Source organism: Lissotriton vulgaris, chromosome 5 (genome assembly GCF_964263255.1).
Source record: "Lissotriton vulgaris chromosome 5, aLisVul1.2, whole genome shotgun sequence".
Classification (NCBI taxonomy): Eukaryota; Metazoa; Chordata; class Amphibia; order Caudata; family Salamandridae; genus Lissotriton; species Lissotriton vulgaris.
Window position 1 is genome coordinate 1,501,771,042 of NC_141693.1, and position 25,903 is coordinate 1,501,796,944.

Here is a 25,903-nt window from a genome sequence, read left to right on the forward strand (position 1 = left end):
GAGCATGTATATATATATATATATATATATATATATATATATATATATATATATATGTGTGTGTGTGTGTGTGTGTGTGTGTGCATATATATATATATATATATATGTATGTGTGTATATATATATATGTATGTGTATATATATATATGTATGTGCATATATATATATTCACTGAAAAAAACATAGGTTATAGACCATATATAGTTAGGGATTAGCATTTAAAAAACCTTATTTTATTTGCACAAAACCATTGAAATTCCATATATAGTTAGTTGCACTAACTATATATCGCGGACCCGCAATCCACTGCTAATGATGTCACATATTACATCATTCATGACATGGTCAGTGACATCACTGATGACATCACTGATGACATCTCAAATGACATCACTGATGACATCACTGATGACATCTCAAATGACATCACTGATGACATCACTGACATCTCATTTGACATTACTGATTACATCACTGATGATATCATTTATGTGATAATACATCTTCAGACTCTAATATAACCTTTGATACACTCAGTGTAAACAGGCACTCACAGACTGTCACACATCCATGGAGTTACTCACACACCTATTCAGTCATGCAAAGAATCAATCACATCTCCATTTCCTTAACTATACAGTTATACACACCTTACTTATTCAAACATATACTAACACATATTTACTCTCTTATACAATCCTTGATACAAGTTCACAATGATTCATACAGCCACTCTCACATTCACTGACTCTTATGTTCAGTTATTTATATATGTCAACTCTCACATGGAGTGTGCTTTACATATGTACTTACTTTGACATGTAGAACTGAGATATCCATTCACTCACCAATATACTCATGCACACAGTCAACTGTCCATACAGCTGTTTCTACATGCACTTTTGAACCCATACACCTAGGGAATCAACCGCTCACACATCTATGCACAGAGTTATACACCTCCCAGCCACCCACACACACACTCAGTCTCCCATACAAATACTTGGGCAACCATTCAATAACCCATATAGTTACTGATATAGCTACTGATTTAAACATGCAGCAGTTTACAGAAGAACATAAATATTGATTGCCAAATTAAGACACTTTAATCACTAACCCATGCACTCAGTGAGACACATTTAATCATTCTCTCATACAGTCAGTCATGCACCTACTAAATCCTTCATCCAGACACTTATACATCCACTCATTCTTCAATATGTAAGACATATTTTAACTTTACAGAAACATACAGTCACTGGGTGTTGTCATCAGTGATGTCATCAGTGATGTCATTTGAGATGTCATCAGTGATGTCATCAGTGATGTCACTGACCATGTCATGAATGATGTAATATGTGACATCATTAGCAGTGGATTGCGGGTCCGCGATATATAGTTAGTGCAACTAACTATATATGGAATTTCAATGGTTTTGTGCAAATAAAATAAGGTTTTTTAAATGCTAATCCCTAACTATATATGGTCTATAACCTATGTTTTTTTCAGTGAATTTTCAAGGTTTTGTAAATGCAAATTCCTAACTATATATGGTCTATAACCTATGGTTTTTTCTGTGAATTTCATTGGTTTTTTAAAAGCTAATATCTATAGCTGTAAAATATATTCTTTATTAAGTGACGTATCACGTAGCCCGTGAGACGCCTCATGATGCATCGCATAACCGTGACGTATCGTCTCTGCAGCGCAAACCAAACCCAAAACGTAAGCGCGCCAGAACACGCTTAAAGATATATATATATTTTTTAACCTTAATTAGACAAAATCCACACGTGCACATATCACAAACGTTCAAAAAACACAATATGTCGGACTCCCGTTACGCTGCCGGTTAGCTGCCCGGTTAACGTACCAGGAAGCACCTTTACCGCGAAAATCGCAAATTTTTTTTTTTCACCCCCCAGGGAACTTTAATAGCCCCCTCATCAATCCTAGGGGTTCAGGAGGGGTCTGCCTTACCCCTTTCATTCATTTACACCTTTTTTTTTTCCACCTCTTGTCTCTCGATCCCACAGAGAGACAAGATGGCGGCCGCTCCAGACTGTTTACAATGATAACAGCCAATCAGCTTCTCCTCAGACTCCCGTTACACTGCCGATTAGCTTCCCGGTAGCTGCCCGGTTAGCTGCCCAGTTCGCGTACCAAGGTGCGTCTCTACGGCGAAAAAATCGGATTTTTTTGTTTGTTTTTTTTTGGCCCCACGTGGTTTTATAATATCCCCCTCATAAATCCTAGGGGGTCAGAAGGGGTCTACCTTGCCCTCTTTCCTTCATTTCCCCCTTTGTTTTGGCCTCCTCTTGTCTCTCGATCCTACCGAGAGACACGATGGCGGCCGCTCCGGACTGTTTACAATATTGACAGCCAATCAGCTACTCCTCAGACTCCCGTTACACTGACGGTTAGCTTCCCGGTTAGCTGCCCGGTTAGCTGCCCGGTTCGCGAACCAAGACGCGTCTCTACGGCGAAAAAATCGGATTTTTTTTTTTTTTTTTTTGGGCCCGGCGTGGCTCTATAATATCCCCCTCATCAATCCCAGGGGGTCAGGAGGGGTCTACCTTGCCCCCTTTCCTTCATTTCCCCCTTTGTTTTGGCCTCCTCTTGTCTCTCGATCCTACCGAGAGACAAGATGGCGGCCGCACCGGACTGTTTAGAATGTTGACAGACACCGGAGAGCCAATCAGCTTCGCTTTGCAAAGTTCCGATACGCGAAAAGTTCGCTAACCGGATCGCTGCCCGGAGCGCTGTTACAGATATATATCTTGATTTAAACGTTAATTTCTCAAAATCCACTGAAGCACATATATTGAGACCTAGCAAAGGCACATCGGGCTAACAGTCCCTACAATTTTGCCAAGTTTTGTGAAAATCCATTCAGCCGTTCGGGCTAAAAGTGAGTCCAACCGCCCTATGGAAATTAACATGGGAAAAACGCGTTTTGGGACCCCCCTTTTTTCACGGCCCCCCCTTGACGAACCCCCCCCAAATTTTCAGGAGCTGCTCAGAAACAAAATGTGCCATTTTCCTGAAAATTTCAGCCGATTCCGTCCACAAACGCCAAAGTTATTAGACATAGAATTTTCAAAAGTCCCATAGGAAAAAAATCCTAACTATATATACCTACTGGCTATCGCCAGTAGGTAATATGTATGTGTGTGTATATATATATGCATGTGTATATATATATGTATGTGTATATATATATATATATATATATATATATATATATATATATATATGTATGTGTATATATATATATATATATATATATATATATATATATATATATATATATATATATATATATATATATATATATATATATATATATATATCCAAACCAGTCTCTCTTCTACCAGCAAAAAGAAGAAAGTGTGAACGACTCCGGGGGAACAAAGGTTGCTTTTAATGATGTGTGCAGCGCTGACAGAAAGTTAGTTCCTGAAACGCTAGGCAGACGCGTTTCATCCTTTGAGAGGAATCTTCAGTGCCCGTTTCAGTCCGTTGCTTTAAGCCAGGGTCCATTGCTTCGGTGGTTTTAAAGCTGTGACCACTTCCCATTCTGTGGCCACGCCCTGTCCTGCCTCGCAGGTGGAAAGTTCTGAAATCCCACGTCTGCTCCGCTACTGCATTATGGGCATTGTGGTCCACCGAAGGAACCCATGCAGTGAGGGGTTTTCCTTAAGCATCAAGTGATGTTTCCACACAGTGGTGATCGGCGTTTCACTTTCCCACACGCAGTCACAGTGCAGAGAAATAAAAGTTCTTCCTCCGTCCCCCTTACACAGGCAGCAAAGTACTGCCTCCATCTCTCCCCTCGTGTTAATGAATCGCCATGTGGTTCTGCATCCTGCACAGAGGGGGGGTGACACGTTAGCAGTTTCATGCAACACCAAAAGATTAGCAGGTAAATCCGTGTCACGCCTGACCGAGAGGGGTTCACAGCACGCCAACACCTGCTTGCTGGCGTTAAGTATCCAAACCAGTCTCTCTTCTACCAGCAAAAAGAAGAAAGTGTGAACGACTCCGGGGGAACAAAGGTTGCTTTTAATGATGTGTGCAGCGCTGACAGAAAGTTAGTTCCTGAAACGCTAGGCAGACGCGTTTCATCTTTTGAGAGGAATCTTCAGTGCCCGTTTCAGTCCATTGCTTTTATATATATATTCACTGAAAAAAACATAGGTTTCACACCAGTTATAGTTAGGAATTTGCTTTTAAAAAACCTATTAAATTCACTGAAAAAACCATAGGTTTGACACCAGTTATAGTTAGCTGGAAATTTTACTGACATAAAACCATCGAAATTCCCACGTTGTCGTTAGTTGGACTCACTATAACTTGCGCGCCTGCAATGCACTGCTGATGACGTCACATATTACATCACTCATGACATGGTCAGTGACATCACTGTACACTACTTTACTCTATGCAACTCTAATATATGCCACTTCCGTCTACACTACTCCACTCCAAGCTATTCCAGTAGGTACAAATCCACTCTATGTCACTTCACTGAATGCCACTACACTCACCTTTATTCCAGTCTACACCACTACACTCTACCCTACTCCACTGTATGTCACTCCATTGCACTCTACGCCAATACACTCTATGCTATTCCACTCTACACTATTACACTGTAAGCTACTTGAATCTACCCCACTACACTCTAAAACACTCCACTCTATGCCACTCAAATCTACACCACTACACTATCCACAACTTCACGCCACTGCACTCCATGCTAATCCACTGTACACTACTTCACTCTATCACACTTCACTCTACGCTACTCCAATCTACACCACTCCACTGTACGCTAATTTCACTCAACCTAACTCCATTAGTGGCATTGAGTGGAGTGCCACTCTATACTGCTCCAGTCTAAGCCACTCTACTATACGTCTCTACACTGTATCTCAGTCCACTCAATGCCACTCCACTCTACGTCACTCCACTCTACACCACTCTACTATAGGCTATTCCACTCTATGCCACTCCACTCTAGTCCGCTCCAGTCTAAGCCACTCCACTATATGCCACTACACTGTACCTCACTCCATGCTGCTCCATTCTATGCCACTCTACTGTACGTTATTCCACTCTAAGCCACTCCACTCTACATCACTCCAGTCTTTGCAATTTTCCTGTACACCACTGTACTGGATACTGCGCTAGTCTATGCTACTACATTGTATGTCACTACACTCAACACCATGCTACGCTACTCCACTGTACTCAAATCCAGTGTACCCCACTCCAATCTACTCTATCCCACTCCGTTCTAGGCCACTCCACTGTACGCTAATCGACTCTATGCTATTTTACTCTACACCACTCCACACTGCGCACCTGCATTATATGTTATTCCACTCTTTGCCACTCCAATCTACACCACTTCAGTCTGCACCACTCCTTTGTACATCACAGCACTCCACGCTACACTACTCTATTCCACTGAACGCAACTCTACTCCGCCCCCACTCCACTGTATGCTATTCCACTGTACACCAGTACACTCTATGCACCTCATTCTATGCCACTAAACTGTACACTACAACTATATGCCTCTGCACTCTACCCCACTCCACTCTACTCTACTCCACTCTATGCTAATCCGCTACACGAAATGCCCACTCTGTGCCACTCCAGTCTATGACACTCCACTGTATGCCACATATATGTAAGTGTTAGGAATATTTACATTTTTAATTTGTTTTTAAATATAATGAAATAGCTTTTAATCCTGGAAGGAAAAAAAACAGAATTAAAAATAATTAAATAAATACGTTTTAATAAGTTTAACTGAATAACCATTAAACAGGAGAAATGTTAGAATTATAGTGAGGGTGGGCTTTTATACTATATTAAAGAACAATTGTAAATGTAATTAATATTTTACTCATTTTATTCATTTAAATATTTATTGAAGATTTAATTTGACGCATTATTGTGCTGTAACGGTTTTTTCTTTTCAGTTGAAGGTTACACTTTGTTTTACATTAAAATATGTTTAATATTTTGCATCATAATTATTATATTTTATTATTTTTTCTATACTTTACCTACCATAGGAAGATCTACCCACCTGGTGGCAGAGATCTCCGCTTTCATCTGAAAAGTTGCCAGCAGTAACTCTACAACTGTAATCCTGTTTTGGCAGTCCCACCCTCCCGTTTTGTCTGGAGCTAGTAACACATTTATATTCGGAAACGGTGAACAGCTAACATTTTGAACATTCTTCTAGGTGCAGGTGTACACAAATGTAAATGATGGAACACTCATTTTCAACTGCAGAGTTTCTTATTAAGAGCAGAAAGGGCTTTCAGCAATTTTCGGAGCACAAATCCCATCAGTTTTGTTGGCGACTCTACTGTAACCTTTCTGGAGTTTATATTTTCCAACACTTCTCAATCACCACCACATTAAAATCAGACCAGGCATCACTACATAGTCCAAGGTCGACCCTTCCCGCACATCACTAAATCAGTAGCGATGCCTGGCCTGGTGTTAATATGCTAAAGCTGAGGACGTAGTCCCAGAATTCCGTTCGATGAGTAATGCTGTTTGTGATGGAGACATGCTGGATGCGATTCGAAAACTTTATTTTAGCAGATGTTAGTACTCTATTACAAAGTTCTTACAATTTTGTCACGGATGCCTGAGGGTGCTTCTTAGCTACCTGGGTTAGCCACTGTCATAGACCACCTCAGATGATCAGATACAGATACAGTGTATTGGTCACACTGGCAAGCATCGGTTTACTTTTCTTTGCTGTCTTATACCCTCTCCCTTGCTGTCTCTCCTCTTCTCTTTCTGGGGACCAAATATGGATATAGTATCCCTTACGCGTCGTCTATGAGCCAGATGTAATAAGCAATCATTGGCATAGTCAATAAGCCTGGCTTGTATTTTTTATAGGTGTAGGTTAACAGGAAAGGTAGAAAGAAAGCAAGGAAGTGTGAAAAAACACATAAATGAGGGGCAAAGGGAGGCTGGATATTACTAGAAGGAGCGAAAGTGGAAAGGGGCGACCATTCGGTCCCCCCGAACGTATGGCGGAGTACCACGATCCCCCCGGGAAGCCATCTTGGGCGGGGGGCGAGTCTCGGCTGGTATGCCCGAAGCGGCGTAGCCGGGGCGCGCCTTTTTCCCGCCCTGGAGTGGGCTGGCCTAGACACTGACGCGGCCGGGCCACGCCCTCGGGGCAGGCCGGGGCGGGTTTACGCCCGCCCTGAAGACGGATAAAAGGAGCAACAAGCCAAGGAAGCATCCTCTTGTTCCTGTGCTCTGAAGCTGCACCACCTCGCTGCACGTGAGCTCGAGACGGAACGAAGAGCCAATTTTGAGCGTTGTAATCTTTCTTGTTTGTTTTTCAGATACTCTGTCGGAGAATGCCTAAGAAGGCGGGAAAGCGAATGACTACCGACCAGATGCTGCGTGTTCTCATGAAGGAGGTGACCGACTTAAAGAAGCGAATGGCGGAGAAAGACGAGGAAGGGGGGCCGAAACGTCCTCTGGCAGGAGCAGCTCCAGGAGGAAAAGGCAAGAGGCCCAGAAGGGGAACAGCTGGGGGAGACGTCCCAGTTCCCTGTACCCCACTCGAAGCACCCACTCCTTTGCCGGAGGAAGGGAATCCGATTCCCGTAGTGGTCACCCCCGTGTCCGGGGAGGATATGCCGCCCGAGCTGGCAGCACAATTAGCAGCGTGGTTGGGTAAAGGTAGCAAGGGCGCCACGGCTGACGACGCGCAGGTGTTGATGAGGCAGCTGCGGGAAACAAGGGAAGCGACGAAGGCACCATCGCCATCAGTTCCAGTCGCTGATACAGCTTCCGGTTCAGGTAAGCGGCCATTGCCGATTGCGAGGGATGAGTCGGCACCCTCTCGGAGGGAAAAATTGGGTCAGCATGTCCCTCTGGCTATTAAAGAGAAGATATGGGCAGGGGAATATATAAACATCTTCTCGTTGCTTACCGACCATTATGAAATGGAGCATGTTAAGAGCCAGAAAGAGCTCATGCATCCAAGTGTTTGGCGCGCAAAGATGGCCGCCTTTAAGGTAAATGAAAACATTGGTAATTGGGGCAAGGCATGGGGGGTTTTTACATCCATTTTGGGTGAACGTAGGCCCGAATTGCTGCCCGAATTGCCGATTTATCAGTCACGGATCATGGGGTATTCAGTATCTCACGAGGGCAATCATTGGTTTTGTTACGACAATATTTTCAGAAAAGCGAAAGAGCATGATAATAATTTAACTTGGGATTGTTATGATTCTGTGTCCTGGTCCAAAATGGAGGACTCTGGTATGTTGAAGGTGCCATTGGTAGGGAGTAACGTTGGTGAATCCTCCCGCCAATATGCGGGGACGCCCTTTCGATCAGGTACGAGTAACGACAATCACTCGAGGCCAGCCGGCAACGCAAATAAAAGGGGGGTTTGTTGGAACTTTAACAGGGGGAAATGTACTAGGCCCCAGGGGTCATGCAAATTTAGGCACGAATGTGGGGGGTGTGGGCAATTATCCCATCCTGAGTCCATGTGCAGAGCCAAAACGGGTGATAACGGGGGGAGAGGAGGCGCCAAACAGGTCTGACATAGTCCGAGGGGCGCCTTTACCTACCCCGATTGATACCATGGCAATGATTCCCTGGCTCAGCGAATACCCGGATCACGCTTCCGCTGGGGTGTTGCGCAACGGATTTTCATATGGTTTCCGCATCCCAGTGGGAGAGTTTCAGGGTATGCCACAATGTAAAAACCAGATATCGGTCTTACAGCATACGACCGTGGTACAAGAAAAGATCGGGAAAGAGGTGGCTCGAGGTCGAGTCGCCGGTCCATTTAATGCGCCACCAGTTGCTAACTTTGTTTGTTCCCCTTTAGGGGTGGTCCCCAAGAAGGACCCGGGGGAGTTTCGGCTGATACATAATTTATCAGCCCCACGTGGTCTTTCTGTAAACGATGCGATAGACCCAGAAGTGTGTTCGGTGCGGTACGCATCCTTCGATGAGGCCGTAGCCATTTTGAATCGCCTGGGGCCCGGTGCGCTGATGGCAAAATCTGATATCGAGTCAGCGTTCCGGTTGCTCCCGGTACATCCAGACGATCAGCGTCTCCTTGGTTTCATGTTTCAGGGTCATTATTACATGGATAGGTGTATGCCAATGGGGTGCTCTATATCTTGTGCCTATTTCGAAAAGTTCAGTTGCTTCCTGCAATGGGTCTTCACGAGGAAAACGGGGTTTCAACATGTGATGCATTATCTCGATGACTTTTTGTTTCTGGGGGCAGCCGGGGATCCCGAATGTGGACAGGCTTTGACTGCATTTTGTGTTTTGATGAATCAGTTTGGCGTGCCATTGGCACCAGGTAAGACTGTGGGTCCCTCGACTTGCCTCGAGTTTCTGGGGATCGAGCTTGATTCCGAGGAAGGTTGTTTTCGTCTACCAGGGGACAAAGTGTTAAGATTCAGGGCATCCCTGCAAATGTGTATAAGTGAGTCTAAGGTTAGGCTGCATCAATTACAGCAATTGGTGGGACAGTTGAATTTTGCCCTAAGAGTTATACCGATGGCCCGCCCCTTTTCTCGCTCGATCGCTCAAGCCATGGTCGGCCTGAAGGAGGGTCATCATCGCACAAGGCTCTCGGCAGAGGTTCGCCAGGACATGCGCATTTGGTTGGCATTTCTGGCGGATTTCAATGGCCGAATTGTCTGGAACAAACCGGCCGTGTCCTCCGAGGAGCTGGGGCTGTGGACGGATTCGGCAGGGAGCATTGGTTTTGGTGCCATATTCGGCACTCAGTGGTCGGCACAAAAATGGCCGTCATGGTGGCATGAGAGTGGTCTGACAAGTAACATTGCTTTCCTAGAACTTTTTCCCATTCTGGTGGCCCTGAGAACTTGGCCCGAGGGGTTCAGAGATCACTCTGTGGTATTCTGGTCTGATAACATGACCGTTGTTGAGTGTATCAATAGCCAGGCAGCACGATGCAAGTGGATTCTGTGATTGCTCAAGGAAATTGTGTTATTATGTATGCAATTGAATGTACTATTTAAGGCAAGACATGTCCCGGGGGTGATGAACCAGGCGGCTGATGCGCTTTCTCGTTTTCGTATGCAGGCCTTCTGGGGTTTTCTGCCCACAGCGGACCCGGTGGCAGCACCCTTTCCCGAAGCTCTCTGGTCTCTCGGTGCCCCGAACTACAGAACCTCGTGGGAGAGAGTTTAGCACCCAGGACGAGGAAGGCATATGAAGGGGAGTTCCGTTCCTATTGGGCCTTTTTGGGGGCAGCTAGAGGGGAGCTTTGGGGCCAGGAGGAGTTGGTAGTGAAATTCCTGCTATCCTTACGTCAGGCAGGCAAATCAGTGGCTACGGCCCAGAGGCATCGGGCCGCCATTTCCTTTGTGGCTAGGGCTCATGGGATCCAGGACCCGACAGCGTCTTTCGTTGTGCAAAAAGCGCTACGTGGGTGGCATCGCCTTGAGGGTCGCAGAGTAGATGAAAGGCGCCCGATAGGTCTGGATAGGTTGGCTTTGTTGTTATCTGTACTGCCTGCAACATGTTCATCCCAGTATGAAGCAGTGTTATTCCGAGCCGCTTTTGTGCTAGCATTCCATGGGGCTATGCGGGTAAGCGAATTAGTGGCAAGGAACAAGCAGGATACCATGGGGGGACTGTGCCGAGAGCACGTCCAAGTCAGGGGGGAGACAATGACTGTCTCATTTGTCAAGTCCAAGACCGATCAGGGTTCGATGGGGGACTGCATAATGATACGAAGGATCCCCGGGTCCTCCATGTGCCCGGTGAGTTGTGTAGAGGAGTATTTAGCACAAAGGGTGGCATCATGGGGGGGGACCTTGTTGAGACACGCTGACGCCACCCCACTGACGAGGTTTCAGTTTCAGCGGGTGCTTGCGATGTCGATTACGGCTGCGGGCTTGAACCCGGGCGAGTTTGGGACCCATTCCTTTCGGATAGGGGCTGCTACAGAGGCTACAGCCAGGGGTCTGAATGTTGAACAAATTAAACGTGTGGGGCGTTGGTCCTCCAATTGTTATAAGAGGTATGTGCGGTTGCACATGTTGTGAAGCTGTAACGATGTACTCACGCTTCTTGTTTTTGTTTGGTTTCAGTTGCGCAAGCCTACGAGGCGGGGCGGACTATGCAGTCGACCCAACACCGGGCCAGCAGTCATACGTCACCGGCTGTGAAAAAGGAGGTGTGGGTCGTGGGCCACTCACACGTGAGGCGAGCCGCGGACGTATTCAAAGCAGGTGACATGAATCACGTGGCTGGGGAATACGGGTACAGTGTGTCCTTCTACGGAAAGGGCGGACTCTGTATTGACCAGTTTCAATCATTTTTTGAGGGTTTGCTAGGGCGGACGAGGTCACCGCCGTCTATAGTCATAGTACATCTTGGGGGCAATGATTTGGTCACCACTGGTAGACGACTTCTTCTTGAGGCGATGCTTTCCACTGTAAGTTGGTTGGCGAGGAGAGTTCCAGGGTGCACAATTGCATGGTCACATATGATCCCACGTAAGGTATGGCGGGGGGCTATTTCTGTTTCTGCTCTAAACCATTCAGTAAGGAAAATTAATAACAAAGTGAGTAGATTGTTCCGTTCCAATACACTGCATTCTATTTCGCATGGTTGTATTACTGGTGACAGTATGTATTTGGGGGATGGTGTTCATTTGTCCCGGGTGGGGAACGAGTTACTCATAGGAGACTGTATAGCTTGGCTAAAGACTTTAAGACATGACCTTTAGGTAGGAGTGTTGTGGGGGGTCCGGATAGCCGGTCAACTATCCGGCCTGTGGCGGTAAGGTCATGATCGGTGAGCACTAATTGGAAGATCCCTATGAGTGGGCGTCACCCATTACGGATGGGAGCGCTCGAAGGAGGTGGCCATTGGCCCCTCAACGGGGAAGGCGGTCCCTTCTAAGGATGGGACGCCGAAAGGAAAGGAAAGGCGGTCAAGGCCCCTTCCTGGGTAGGGGGGGCTACAGCCCCCTCCCGGAGAATTTCCCGGGGCCAGGACATCTGCGACGGCAGATGTGGTAAGTTGTGTGGGGTTTGGGGGGGGGTCTACGCTACCTTCTAGATTCCTCACACGAGTCCTCGGACGACCTTTAAGTGGCGTCGAGTTTATTGGGGCCCCCGTCAAGTCAAGGGAAATTGGTAGTTGCACTCGAGGTACACCTCTGTGCGGTCGCCCCTCACAAGTGAGGGGGATATTTCTGGTTAGGGATCTTGACACCGGTTACGACCTTGCCGTTGGCCCTTAAACGTTAGGATGTACAATTTCAAAATTTCAAGTTAGATGTTTTGTAGGATGTTAGTTCGGCTAGGAGAACCTTTGTATTAGAGAATATGTTAAGGTTAGCCAAACTTCGCAATGTGGTAATGAAATTGTACATAATATGAAACTGTTATTTTAATGTTTTAATTTTGTTTCATATTTTAATAAATACGGCCGGGAGGGTCACTCCCTCCCGTCTTCCAAAAGTTCAGAACTGTTTCCGGTTTCCCATCCTTGGGGATTGTGTTGAGAGGGGGTGGCGGGTATCTCAGCCATATGGAAAGGGGCGACCATTCGGTCCCCCCGAACGTATGGCGGAGTACCACGATCCCCCCGGGAAGCCATCTTGGGCGGGGGGCGAGTCTCGGCTGGTATGCCCGAAGCGGCGTAGCCGGGGCGCGCCTTTTTCCCGCCCTGGAGTGGGCTGGCCTAGACACTGACGCGGCCGGGTGACGCCCTCGGGGCAGGCCGGGGCGGGTTTACGCCCGCCCTGAAGATGGATAAAAGGAGCAACAAGCCAAGGAAGCATCCTCTTGTTCCTGTGCTCTGAAGCTGCACCACCTCGCTGCACGTGAGCTCGAGACGGAACGAAGAGCCAATTTTGACCCACCCACCAGCCCCTGAAGACAGCAAGTAGTTTTGAATAAAGTTTGATGTGGTAACTTTTTGTTTGCAGGTCGGATTATTATCGTGATAACCTTGAATATGCAATAAAGAAATGGTCAATTTGTGGTATGTTTTGCAAATAAAGTAATCTTGCTCTAGTGTTGATCAGTAGCATGTTTTTAATAAAATTGTTGCTTTTAACTGTCTTTTAAGTAATTTAGTAATTTAGTTTAGAACTCATTTAGTTTAGAACTGTCGTATTTATTTTGGTCGGGCGGTAAGGTCATGATCGGTGAGCACTAATTGGAAGATCCCTATGAGTGGGCGTCACCCATTACGGATGGGAGCGCTCGAAGGAGGTGGCCATTGGCCCCTCAACGGGGAAGGCGGTCCCTTCTAAGGATGGGACGCCGAAAGGAAAGGAAAGGCGGTCAAGGCCCCTTCCTGGGTAGGGGGGGCTACAGCCCCCTCCCGGAGAATTTCCCGGGGCCAGGACATCTGCGACGGCAGATGTGGTAAGTTGTGTGGGGTTTGGGGGGGGGTCTACGCTACCTTCTAGATGCCTCACACGAGTCCTCGGACGACCTTTAAGTGGCGTCGAGTTTATTGGGGCCCCCGTCAAGTCAAGGGAAATTGGTAGTTGCACTCGAGGTACACCTCTGTGCGGTCGCCCCTCACAAGTGAAGGGGATATTTCTGGTTAGGGATCTTGACACCGGTTACGACCTTGCCGTTGGCCCTTAAACGTTAGGATGTACAATTTCAAAATTTCAAGTTAGATGTTTTGTAGGATGTTAGTTCGGCTAGGAGAACCTTTGTATTAGAGAATATGTTAAGGTTAGCCAAACTTCGCAATGTGGTAATGAAATTGTACATAATATGAAACTGTTATTTTAATGTTTTAATTTTGTTTCATATTTTAATAAATACGGCCGGGAGGGTCACTCCCTCCCGTCTTCCAAAAGTTCAGAACTGTTTCCGGTTTCCCATCCTTGGGGATTGTGTTGAGAGGGGGTGGCGGGTATCTCAGCCATATGGACTCTTCCACTGGATGGACTGGACAGGAGAAGCAAATGTGATCATTACTGATAATGAAACTTGTGCCGATGGGTGTGGGGTTCTACCCCCAAATGTACATAGAAGACCAATCCAAAAGAAAGGAATGCTACCACATTTTTTAAAAGATACAATCCCATCTAATAACCATTTCATAGGTCGTCAGTCTGCATCCCTCAGACTGGACAATAGTGAGGAAATAAGTCAAATGGAAACTACTAAGTCACACACTCAACAGCCATCTCTGTGTACAACCTACTCAGTCACACACTCACTCACCATCTCTGTGCACAACCCCTGCCACAGATGTTAAGACGTCCACCCTCCAATGCACATAAAGACACATATATCAGTACTTTCGCAACACATACAAACACAAGCAGGCATGCCGTATAGTGAGGTTGGAAAAATAAAATATAACTCACCCAGCTGCACCTGCAGCAATAAGGCCAGACCTGCAAAAAGAAATAGATCAGATAAAATCAAAGTGCTGTTGTCAAGCCTGCACATCTGGCTACATTCATGAGGCATATTGCATGTTATTGTATTTTAGCATTATTTAATACCGCTTTCTTGCTCCTTACCTGATCACAAACAGTTCTCAACAGGATGAGATAAAATAAGTCAAGGTAATGTATGTTAAATTCCGCTAAAGATAAAACACACAAGACATTGCAGGATGAACTGTCTCACTGAGTATGGGAGACTGACAAATGGCATTTATGCTAGTCCCGAATGGTTGGCAACTTGGCAATCATGAACATTTGAGGTCAGTGAACAGGATAAAGGACTGATATAATGTTTCATTTCAAGCCCCTGAAGGATAAGAGGTTAGGAATTGGGTTTCCTTTAAACCCGTCAGAATGCTAAAAGGTCGATAATTGGTGCAACATTGTGTTTGGAACGTCGCTGCGCCTCAGCATTCCTTGGCCGGACACTGGTGCATTGTGGGCTCTGAGGACGCTACAAGCTGCTTTGCAACTCTGGTGCCAGATGATCCTGAGTGTGGGCTATGTTTGACCTGGAGAGAGAACGGTAGCCCCTGAGACATCTGTCTCATTGCAGGGAAAGAGGTTTAATATTAAAAGATTGTTGTAGATGTGGATGTGACTGTATACATCATCTGACACTTGAGTATGGGGCACAACCAGATGAACTGACTCCCTCTTGTAACTTCCTGGCAGAAGTGGTGACGATACAGCGTTTGGAAGTGGTGCACTTTCAGGTATTGCCAAAAGACACATGGTTCACCCCCATGACAGTGCTGGCTGGGAGAGTTTTGCTAAGCCTGGGTACCAAGGTGTGAAGCACCATTTAGCTTCAGAGTGGGAGTCTATTCTGTGGGCCTGGAGGAGATTTGATTGGTAGAGAGGATGACGCTACCTTGGATATAATACCCAATTTTCTAGCATTTGCGGTATTTTTTGTGCATAGATTTTTTGGGGAGGCAGAGGATTATGTTTTGCAGGCATCCGCAGGGAATGAGTATAGTGCTCGCATTCTGGGGATGATCATTATCAACAGACTGGTTAAAAGGGGTTGAATGACCAAGGCAGTGTTTGTGGTGGTTCCCATTAATAACAGTCAGTTTGCCTTCGACAGGTAGAAGGAGATGAGGTTTGGTGCTCTGGATGAAGCTGATCACCAGATGCTCTCACCATCCTGTGTCAAAGGTGATCTAGGGTCAACCCCAAGGCATTTTTATCTGAAGCTTTGTGTGCTGGCTTGCTCTGGAGGAGGCTGGAGTGATTCTTGAGTTTAGTTTGCACTTGAACTGTAGCAGTTCTGCTTGATTTGAGGAAGCCCGGCCTAGGGACAGATAAACAGTTTTAGTTGCTCCAGAAAAAACTGCATTCCAGCGCTTTTCCAGGTAGAGTACATTTGAAACAGCGCCATGTGCACCTCACCCTGACAACAACTGTCAGATTTTGGATCCTTCATAGTTGAACACAAAAGTATTCTATTCAATGTTTTCTAGTACAGCATATAAGTATTCTATTTGAAGTATCTTAATGCAATAGCAATACCCTACACACATACACTCTCAGTGCCATACTCTCCAGTTGGGGAATGATCATGCAAAATGAGGGTCAGTGATGTAGTCTTCGGTATAGAATTCAACAATACATTTACAGAAGTGGACATGCCTGAAGGGGTATCAGGAACACCCCAGTTCGGCCAGTACATTAAATGGCTGATGTGACTGGGGCTCTTCCTGCTGCGAGTCACAATGCTTAAGCCCGCTGATCTTTCAACTTGATAGGTCCGTCAAGAATTGATATAAATTCACCATAGCTTAGTTTCCTTTATTGTCACATCTATGATTTTAGACATCCAAGAACAGTGATATAATGCAAAGGGATGGGGCCCAACTTCAGAATGTGATCAGTGGCCCAAGACTCCCATTTCTTAGCGATAGTCATACACGTTAGGCCAAATGGAGGCTAAATGAAGGATAGACCCCCTTCCCCCCCTGCGCGGCAGCGGCTGCTGGGACCTGCATTACACCTGTGTCCATGACCAAATACAATTGCACATGTTCCACAGGAGTGTAAATTTCTGTTGGCCTGTTGCAGGACTAATGCCTATCATCCATGGTCCTTTTTCTGGCAGCTCACCTTCCACAGTTCTTGTTACACTCACCTACTGTGGCACTTTCCCTAAACTTCAGTGTTACTGTCTTGATACCCCTTCACCTGTAGCCTGGTTACAAGTGGGGCATGGTAGATACTTGATTCTCTGAAAGTGGTGGGCTGGGGCTCTGCAGAAACCATAGGCTAAAGCAGGCAAAGGAAGGATGCTTGGAATTTAGCTCAATATTCTATACTTTTCCTTGAATTGAGATCACACAGCTAAGGAGACAAGCCTTAAAGATGCAACAATGAAAAATTGAATTTCACAACTCTACATTTCCTACTGACATCAACATAAATTTTAGCGACTGGGAATCTAGACTTTTAGGGACTCAGATGGATTAGTTGTTACCTTCATGGATCAATGTAGTAGACAGCAGAAGAATGCTCTGCATTTTCTGATACTCACCAGCCCACAGCAGCATCTTGTCCATCTCTCACCAGGATAGCCTCAGTCTCTGCACTCGGTCTGAAGACGGTGCTCACTTATATAATGATGGCAGCTGGTTTATCAGTATGGGATCCACACAGCTGCCCAGGCACGGCTTGCCAAACCACACAAAGAGAGGGCAAAAACACCAGTCTCTCTACCATGACTTGTTTCTGAGATCTTTCCTCTACTCATTGCCAGCAAAGAGAGGTGTGTGCTACAAAGTCAGGAGCACATATTGCATGTCCTCTACCAAAATATTTGGCAGCAGCATGAGCTATTCATTAAATGCCCTTTCTCAAGGGTGTTACAGGAGTAAGCTGGAAAATGTTAGTTATTTAGCATGTACAGTATATGGACAAAGGGCCTACACTGGACAGACCGGTATGCCACCTAAATATAGATTAGAAACAAAATCGTGCTACCATAATATCATAGGAAATATTTTGAGGGCTAAACTATTGAAAAAATAAGAATATATAGGTAAGTTTAGTTTACTTTTCTTAACCTCACATATGTTTAACATGACAATATTATATGTCTTCAAGGAATGTAGATGAGTACTTATTAAGAGTACATCTATACATTCTTATATACTTTTTACTCCTCTGTATTTTGGTCCTCCATATTTGGCCCATGATATTATGGTAGCACAATATTTTTTAATCAATATTTTCACATACAATCGGTCAGGTCACCAGCATCCCAATAACGGAATAAGTGCTGCAGCACCTCCTCTCTGGAGCACTTATTCCGAGATAGAAAGTCAAGATCTCTGAATCAAGAGTTATCTGGACCAGCCCCAATAATTTAGCATCTCCTTCCTAATGAACCCAGGCTTAACCTACACTAAATCCAACTGAAAAGCCACACTTTATCTATGTAGTGAATATGTCACCTGATGTTCACCTCCTGCCTGAAAATTTTACCTTTGCTGTTACTACCACGATTGTTGTAGTTTGTGTTTTTTATGAAACACTCTGTTGCAACATGTATGCACTATAGAAATACTGAAAAAGAAAGTAAACAGTGCGAGTAGCACCAGTGTGGACCAGCGACATGAGAATTGCAGGGTGCCTAAGACATTAGAAGTCAATCTTAGCGGAGAGTGATCCAGTTTGGGACCTACGGATGGGATCAATACACACTCTGTGTCTCAGTGTACCCCCTATTCCATCAATCCATGGCAATTTTATTGTCAACAGAGAAAGCGTGTTTTCATTGTTTCTCAAATCACCAAACTATGACTGCTGGTGGATTTTGGGAATCTTAAATACTGAATGCTTACTTTGCCATGTGTCAAATTGATGTATGACACTGTGGTCCTCAAAAATAAGAGTGAACAAGGGATAATGTGTATAGTCTAATGTTCTTCTTCTTCCTTAGTGGACAAAGGTTCAGTTACATATAATTAATGAGACAACTATACGCATAACGTCATCAATCACATAGACATGTACATTTATTATTATTGATCACTACAAAGAACAGACATTAATGACCTTGTGTTCTCCTTAAATAGTGTGGAACATGTAGTGTAGGCAATTACATCTAATACGTGAAAAGATTACAGATGGTGTCCTGTGCTATTGGTGAATGAGCGGTACATGTTCTTACCCTCTGTGTGTAGTCCAAATGGTACTGCTTGGCCTTTTCCATTGATGATCAGAGATCTTTAGCTATTTCCCAGTGAAGTCATTAATCACATCACCGTTTGTGGTAAGGTAATTGATTTTTTTGTGATTGCCAATAGCTCTTGGCCACACCATTTTGTATGCTGAGGTGTTTCGACCTTCATGAAGGGCCTTATATTTTTTATTGGGGAAGGTCTTCTTCTGGGCTGCGGGAATTTTGGTAGGACATTGTATTGGAAACGTAAGAAAACACATTTGTATTTTAATCCCTTTCGTTCTCATGGGAGATGAAACCGTAAGTGAATTCTCTGGGGAGATTTTATGCACGTGGACATACTGGGCACTTGAGGTAATCCTACATGTTTGTGCGGTTTGTGGGTCCCAAGCTTATGTTGATCCTTTTCATGATGTTGTAGATACGATTCGGTTGTTAGGACCATAGGGGTGGAAGGGGAAGGTTATGGATATGAATTTTGTGCCTTATGTGTGCCTATTGGAATAGTGGGGCGACTACATACCTGGAGTAGTCAGGAAGTCTTAGGTTCAGAAATAGATCACGGAAAATGCATTGGAGGTGCTGTTCATCTGGGCTAAACGGAAAGGAGAAATATTTGATTTATGTAAAGCTTGTGGCTCAGCAGGTGAGCATGTGTGTCATGGGTGGCATGCGAAGGGCTGATAACTATTACATTTACTCCCAGTGGCTGTCAGTTCATCAAATGCTCTGCCTGTGTTGGTGTCAAAGAGTGCACTGTGTGCATGCATCTTTCAACTGACTCTTTGTCCCTGAAGTTACATGTGTGAGTTGCCACGCTCATGCTCTGCGGGGCGAACCTGTGACATACTGTGCCTAGACATCGCTTACCTTATGGGCAATCGTCTATCCTCTCCTTTGGCTCCATGACTGCAGTGAGAATGAGGAATATGGAAGTGTAAAACCAAAGGGGATGATGGACGGAGTGTTGAACATTGCAAGCACTCACCCCAAATCAAATGATCTGGGTGTAATCCATCATCATTCTTTAGCTCACTCCGCAACCCCAGTTCAGACATGGCCATATGCAAATCAGTCTGACCCTGTGCCTCATGGGAACAGTCCAGCACGAACTGCCAAGCCAAGTCTTCCATGGACGGGAAACAAGCATCCTGGCACTGGTTTCGGGTTCATAACCCTCATCAGCCAGGCTATCTTGAATCCAGTGGCAAAGTGAGCAAGGGACCCATGCCTGGGCATACCCTGCCAACTTAGGACGAACAAAGCAAAACCAAAGGAGATGATTGACAGAGTGTTTAACATTGCAAGAACTCACCCCCAGTCAACTGATCTGGGTTTAATCCATCATCATTCTTTAGCTCACTCCGCCACCCCAGTTCAGACATGGCCATATGCAAATCAGTCTGGCCCTCTGCCTCATGGAAACAGTCCAGCCCGAACTGCCAAGCCATGTCTTTCCTGGACCGGAAACAAGCATTCCGTATTTAAGATCAGAAATTGTAAAACAACCTGGGAATAGAAGTGCATTGAAACAGTTCTCAGGAAGAAGCAAAATGAAATTCATTTTTTTTTCAGTCACATCGCCGTACTCAGATAGCTCTAGCGATGCTGAGCCCTCAACCAGTGCTACAAACAACTAACAAGGCCAATTCCCTTTTGTTTAGCTGGCTTTTTTTCAACAAGGGCGAGGACGACCGAGGGGGTGCAACAGAGGGAGACAATGGTACAATCAGAACCAATATCAAGGAGAAATCACCATAAGGAGACAAACCTGCCGGTGGTAGAGACAGAATTATTATTATTATTATTTTTTGGGGGGGGAACCTTTATTATTACTTTAAGAAATTACAAGCATGGGCCTACAACCACCCCGGCCGGCCGCTAGTCAAAACATAAATACAGCAGAGCAATGTGGAAAGTCATAGCAGTTCGAAAACCAGGGTCCAACAAATGTGCAGGATGTGATTTGTATTTAAGCGTACTGGTCGGAATTCAGGATTATGAAGGTTCATTTTCAATAAAGAAAAACGAAGAATAAATGCCATACGGTCATACATGGTCCTACAATAACAAGCATGAATCAGGATATCCGCAAATAGTACAAAGACAAATGAAGTATTGGGGGTAAGGTACGCGAGTCAGGATAAATGTAAGCACAAACCCGTTACGTAGCAAAGCTGAACCCCACCCCTCAACATGAAACATACTGTAGGAAACATGAAGAACAACGACACTAAAAAGGAGGAAAGGCTAAAGGGCCATAGAAACAAATAACGGACAAATTGACAAACCCCACCCCCCTACCCCCCACCCTGCACCCCTGCAGAAGGTCACGGCCTACCCCCCCCCCCCCCCCCCCCCCCCCAGCAGCGGGCCTGTCGCCCTAATGGAGACCCGAAATATAGAAAAAGAGAAGAAAGAAGAGGAGAAGAAAAAAGTAGAGAGGGGCCCTCGATCTTGCCAACCACCCCCCCCACCCCTGCGCCCAGTAAGCATCCTTAAAAGCAAGATCAGAATATCCATGGGAAACGTCAATCACCGACCACACCAGCAATATAATACCCGCCGAATGTCCCTCAATCACCGCCAGCCAACAATAAGTCCACTGGGTTCTGGACGGTATCACCCCTGGCCTTGTCTATCAATAGAACCAACATACGTCCACTTATCAATCGGCATACAGAGCGGCGTGGAGGGTCCAAGTGATCCGGGCGGACCAGGCCGAGTTATCGCTTCATGGGACTTCAACAACCAATACCCAGCCAAACATGTATGGCGGAAATCCATTTGTGTCGATATCGACCCCGGAAACATCATCAAGTCCGAACACAGTCTCACCATCCAAGGAGAGAGAGTCACACAATCCGGCGAGCGCCGAAACGTCGCCTGGGCATCCCAAAAAATAGATCGGCGTTGTTTCCCCAGCCGCCAATTAGACATGTGTCCCGACGAGACACTCGCATGTACAACAGATCTGTCCAGGGCGATCACATGAGCCGGGTCTTTCAGCGTCTCCATGAACCTAGGCGTAGCTGGAGCACTCTTCATGGACATAGAGGCGGGCACGTCGGCACTCCATTGAGATCGAACTGTGCCCGTGTGGAACGGCGGGACAACAATGGCGGCCATCCTTCTTCACAGGTCCCGGGCTTTACAGATCAGGGTCTCATGCAGGGTTGTTAGAGCAGCCAATATATCTTTGGACGTGGGCTCCTTCTCGTGCCGCCAATCCCCTGATCTCACCCGCATGGCAGCTGTTCGACCTGGATGCGGTCTGCATAGGAGGGTGCCGGCCGCCATCTTATCTGATCCGGCCTCGTCCTTCTTCACCTCACCTCAGGGACCGGGCCCCAAACCAGGGCACTACAGGATTCAACAGCGGGGACTAGAAAGTCAAGGCAGGCTCCCCGGCGAAGAGTCAGCAAAGGGCTAAACAAAATCTCTGCCGCTCCCCGGGAGCCGCCCGCCGATTCCGGGGGTAGTCCACGGTAAGTGAAAGTTCTCCTTCGCCTACTTAAATGTGCTGTTACGGCTCAGGATAGTTGCCAGGATGTATGCGCGGGGTGAGAGGGCTCACGGAGCCGAGCGTCTATGCGGCCATCTCGGTCGCTGGTAGAGACAGAATTGATCCCGATTTATAATCTTTTGGAGCGGTCATTGAATCAGTGTGAGACAAAGCTACTAAACAGGGGACTGTCGTGTGTCCCAACAACCCGTCCAGACTTTATACAGATTCAACTGGAAATGCTGGAATTGTTTAGGAAAATGAGACTACAGGTCTTCTTCTCAGTGCATGCATTGCAACAGGAGAACAATTTCTCTGGCCTAAAAGAACCATCTAGTTTCTACCCTCCTACGGCTAATATGCAGATAGAGCTACTGACATACAAAACAAATTATTGACATCAATAAATTGGAATATGGGAGGAGCTTCGCGGGCAAGCAAGATGGCCGCGTGAGCTCGGAGCTCTGGAGACCCTCCGATCCTCCACATAAATCTTGATGAGAATCCTGATCCACGACAGTGGAATATTGTGGGTGAACGGTTGCTGAGGCGAGACTCGTTGTCCGATTTCAAATCCGACACTCCTAGTTGGAGTTACACCGTGTAGAAGAATCGTGCCAGGGCCGTGCTACTGCCCGTGCGGTGGTTGACGACGGTGACACTATCACACGGAAGCGGAGTGGTGTGAGTGACTATTCCGCTTGCCCAACGAAGCACGCGGAGTCGCGGAGTGGGACGGTGCTGATCAGCAACTGGTGTTCGCAGCGCCCGATAGTTGCATCGAATAGCCGGTGAGGCCCCGGTGGGTGATCCATTGTGCTGGTCCCCAAAACCATCATGGCGGGCAGAGGCGAGTCGGACAAGACGAAGGTCCGTGGGAGTAGGAAAACTACGTACTCCCAATCGAACAACATGGACCACTATGCCCAGCAGAAGAACTCGCCGGGTGCAGATGCCCGGCCTAAGAACACAAATCGGGAAGGGTCGCCAGACACGTCGGACCCCACACTCCGGGACGTCATGGGCGCCATTGCGGGCATCAAAACGGAGATGCATAAACAACATGAGGTCCTGACGCATAAAGTCGACACCCTGGCGATTGAGGTCAACTTGATCAGAGCCGATCTGGGCAAGACCAATGATAGGGTCAAATCACTGGATATTAAAACCGCGAGCCTCACAACAGATGTATCGGACCTACAAATAGAGGTCCGGGACTTGAGATCGGCCAACGATTTTTTCGCTAAACGGCTGGACAATTTTGAAGGACGTGCCAGGCAACAGAACGTCCAAATCATCGGCGTACCAGAAGGGGCAGAGAACTCGGCCACCGATCTCTTCGTGGAAGACCTGATACAAACTCATCTGGCCCCTGCGGGTCTCAGCCCTTTCTTCTCAGTGGAGCGAGCTCATAGACTGCCAGGGGGACGCCCGAAAGTGGGTGCCCAGCCGAGGCCCATTATAGCAAGACTGTTTAACTTCAGAGATCAGGATGCTATCCTGCAGGCATCAAGGAGAGACGGACCGCTTAAGTTCCAAAATGAGGACATAAACTTTTATCCGGACTTTACTCGGTCGGTACAACGGAGGCGACAAAGCTTCACGGGGGTAAAGAGGCGACTCAGAGATCTGGGGATGAAGTACACGATGATGTTCTCTGCGAAACTGCGCATTGAACATGATGGCCGTGCCTTATTCTTTGATTTGCCTGAAGTGGTGAGCGAGTGGTTGGACACTTTGCCGCAGAGACATGCTGAACGCGAGGAACAATCGGAACGCGCCTTGGGAGGCCCTGAGCAACAGGATTAGACTCTATCTTTGGAACATTTTCGGACAATGGGACTGCTGGTGTCAACCGGTATCACATTCCTGCACTTTATAATGAATATCCTTTATTTGGTTTTGGAGGGTGGCGGGGGGGACTGCGTGACCTCCATTCTCCTCTAGGGTCTTTCTGTAGAGTAGTTTTCTGGGGCGACAGGCCCACTGCTGGTTGGGGGGGCTACTTAGTCTGATGCAGGGGTGCAGTGTGGGGGGTGGTTTGGTTGTTCTTTGTATGTTTTTTCCTTTTTTCCCTTCCTCTTCTCCAAGGCAATGTAAAAACTGTAATTATTCCGGTTCTGTAACTATGAAGCCTGCCGGGATCGGCGAAGGCCCACAATTCGACGATGGGGGGTAGGAACCTAAAAGTATTGTGTTGGAATGTCAATGGGCTGGGGGATCGCATAAAGAGGGGTGTGGTTTTGCAACTGTTTAAAAGATGTATGCCAGATGTTATTTTGCTACAAGAAACACACTTAGTGGGGAACACGTGCCAGGCGCTTAACAGGAAGGGTTTCAAGATGGTGGCGAACTCGGGGTTCTCTTTGGGATCCCGGGGGGCGGGGATCATGGTGCGCGCGTCTCTCCCATTTGAGATTGACTCTAGTGTTGCCAATGAGAGGGGGCGTTACGTCGCCGTCTCGGGGAGATGGGAGGGGCGGTCCCTGGTTCTGGTTTCGGTTTACGTTCCCCCTGGGTTGCAAAACAACACTTTTCAGGACATTGGGAGCGCCATTTTAGGTCTCCCTGAGGGTCTGCTTATTATAGGAGGGGATTTCAACGCAGTTTGTTCGGGGACCCTAGACAGACATCCATCCAGAGATCTCCTAGGTTCGCAATCCTGGCTTCCCAACTTTCTGGACACTATGGGACTTATTGACTGCTGGCGGCTCATGCACCCTACCCAGGGTCAATACTCATTCCACTCAGGGGCACAAGGAAGCCTCTCCAGAATCAATTATGTTCTGGCTCTAGCGGCCCACGCGTCGGCAGTCTCCGAGGCCCGATTAATGGCTAGGGGCATCTCAGACCATTCTCCGGTCTGGGTGTTCTTTGACTTCGACATCGTGGCGACCGAGAGGGTGGTGTCAGTTAATCTGTGGTCCTTCCGCAACCCCAAGACTCGTGGACTCATTGAGCTTTTGAGCTTTATTTCTCTGAAAACTCAGGATCAGTTACATCGGCTATCTCCCTATGGGAGGCCTTTAAGACGGTCTTGAGGGGTGAGGCATTCTCCCTTATAGCTGAGGCTCGGAGACGCAGGGACGCGGATGTGGTGCGGATTGAATGTGAAATTGAAGATCTGGACTCCCAATTGGAAGTCGACCCGACACCGGACCTACTCCATGCTCTCTCACTTAAACAGTCAGAGTATCGAGCTACTGTTACTGATGCTGCCAAGGTCATGGGTAGAGAGCAACAGGGTAGGATCTATGATGTCAGGGACAAGGCGGGCAAACTCATCGCTTGGCTGGATAAAAAAGAGAGAGCAAGCCGTGTGGTCCCGGAGGTGCTGGGGGAGGATGGCGTGACTGTCACCGACCCGAGTGCCATTGTCATGGCATTTGCAGACTATTTCGAGACAGTTTACACCTCGGTCTCCGACATGTCTGAGACTGACTCTGGGGAGCTTTTGGCAGAAGTGGAGCTCCGGTGCCTGTCGGAAGCGGAGCAGGATGACATGGATAGGGATATTACCACCGATGAGATTGCCCTAGCAATACGTTCCCTGAGATCGGGCAAAGCGCCCGGCCCCAATGGTATACCAGTGGAGCTTTACAAGATTAAGCCTGATGTCATCTCCCCGCCCCTGCGGAACATGTACCTGGAAGCGTGGGAGACGGGCATGCTTCCCCTGGACCAGAGACTGGCCACCATTGTGGTCATTCAC

At 46.8% G+C, this 25,903-nt stretch overlaps 1 protein-coding gene across 2 annotated transcripts in view; it reads right to left on the minus strand.

Annotated features, from left to right (window-relative positions):
- Positions 1-17,265, minus strand: part of LOC147712856 (acidic mammalian chitinase-like) — a 147,744-nt gene extending 130,479 nt beyond the window's left edge. The window contains exons 1-2 of one of the 2 annotated variants that reach the window (XR_015296025.1): positions 17,037-17,113; positions 14,420-14,449 (exon numbers count right to left, since the gene is read on the minus strand). Coding sequence is in view for 1 of the 2 variants with exons in the window: in XM_086923518.1 (XP_086779644.1) it covers positions 14,420-14,449; positions 17,037-17,061 (55 nt within the window). In the remaining variant the exon portion in view is untranslated. Of the gene's footprint in view, positions 1-14,419; positions 14,450-17,036 lie in introns of both variants that reach the window. The other variant, XM_086923518.1, reaches the window with a different exon arrangement.
- Positions 17,266-25,903: the final 8,638 nt, after the last annotated feature.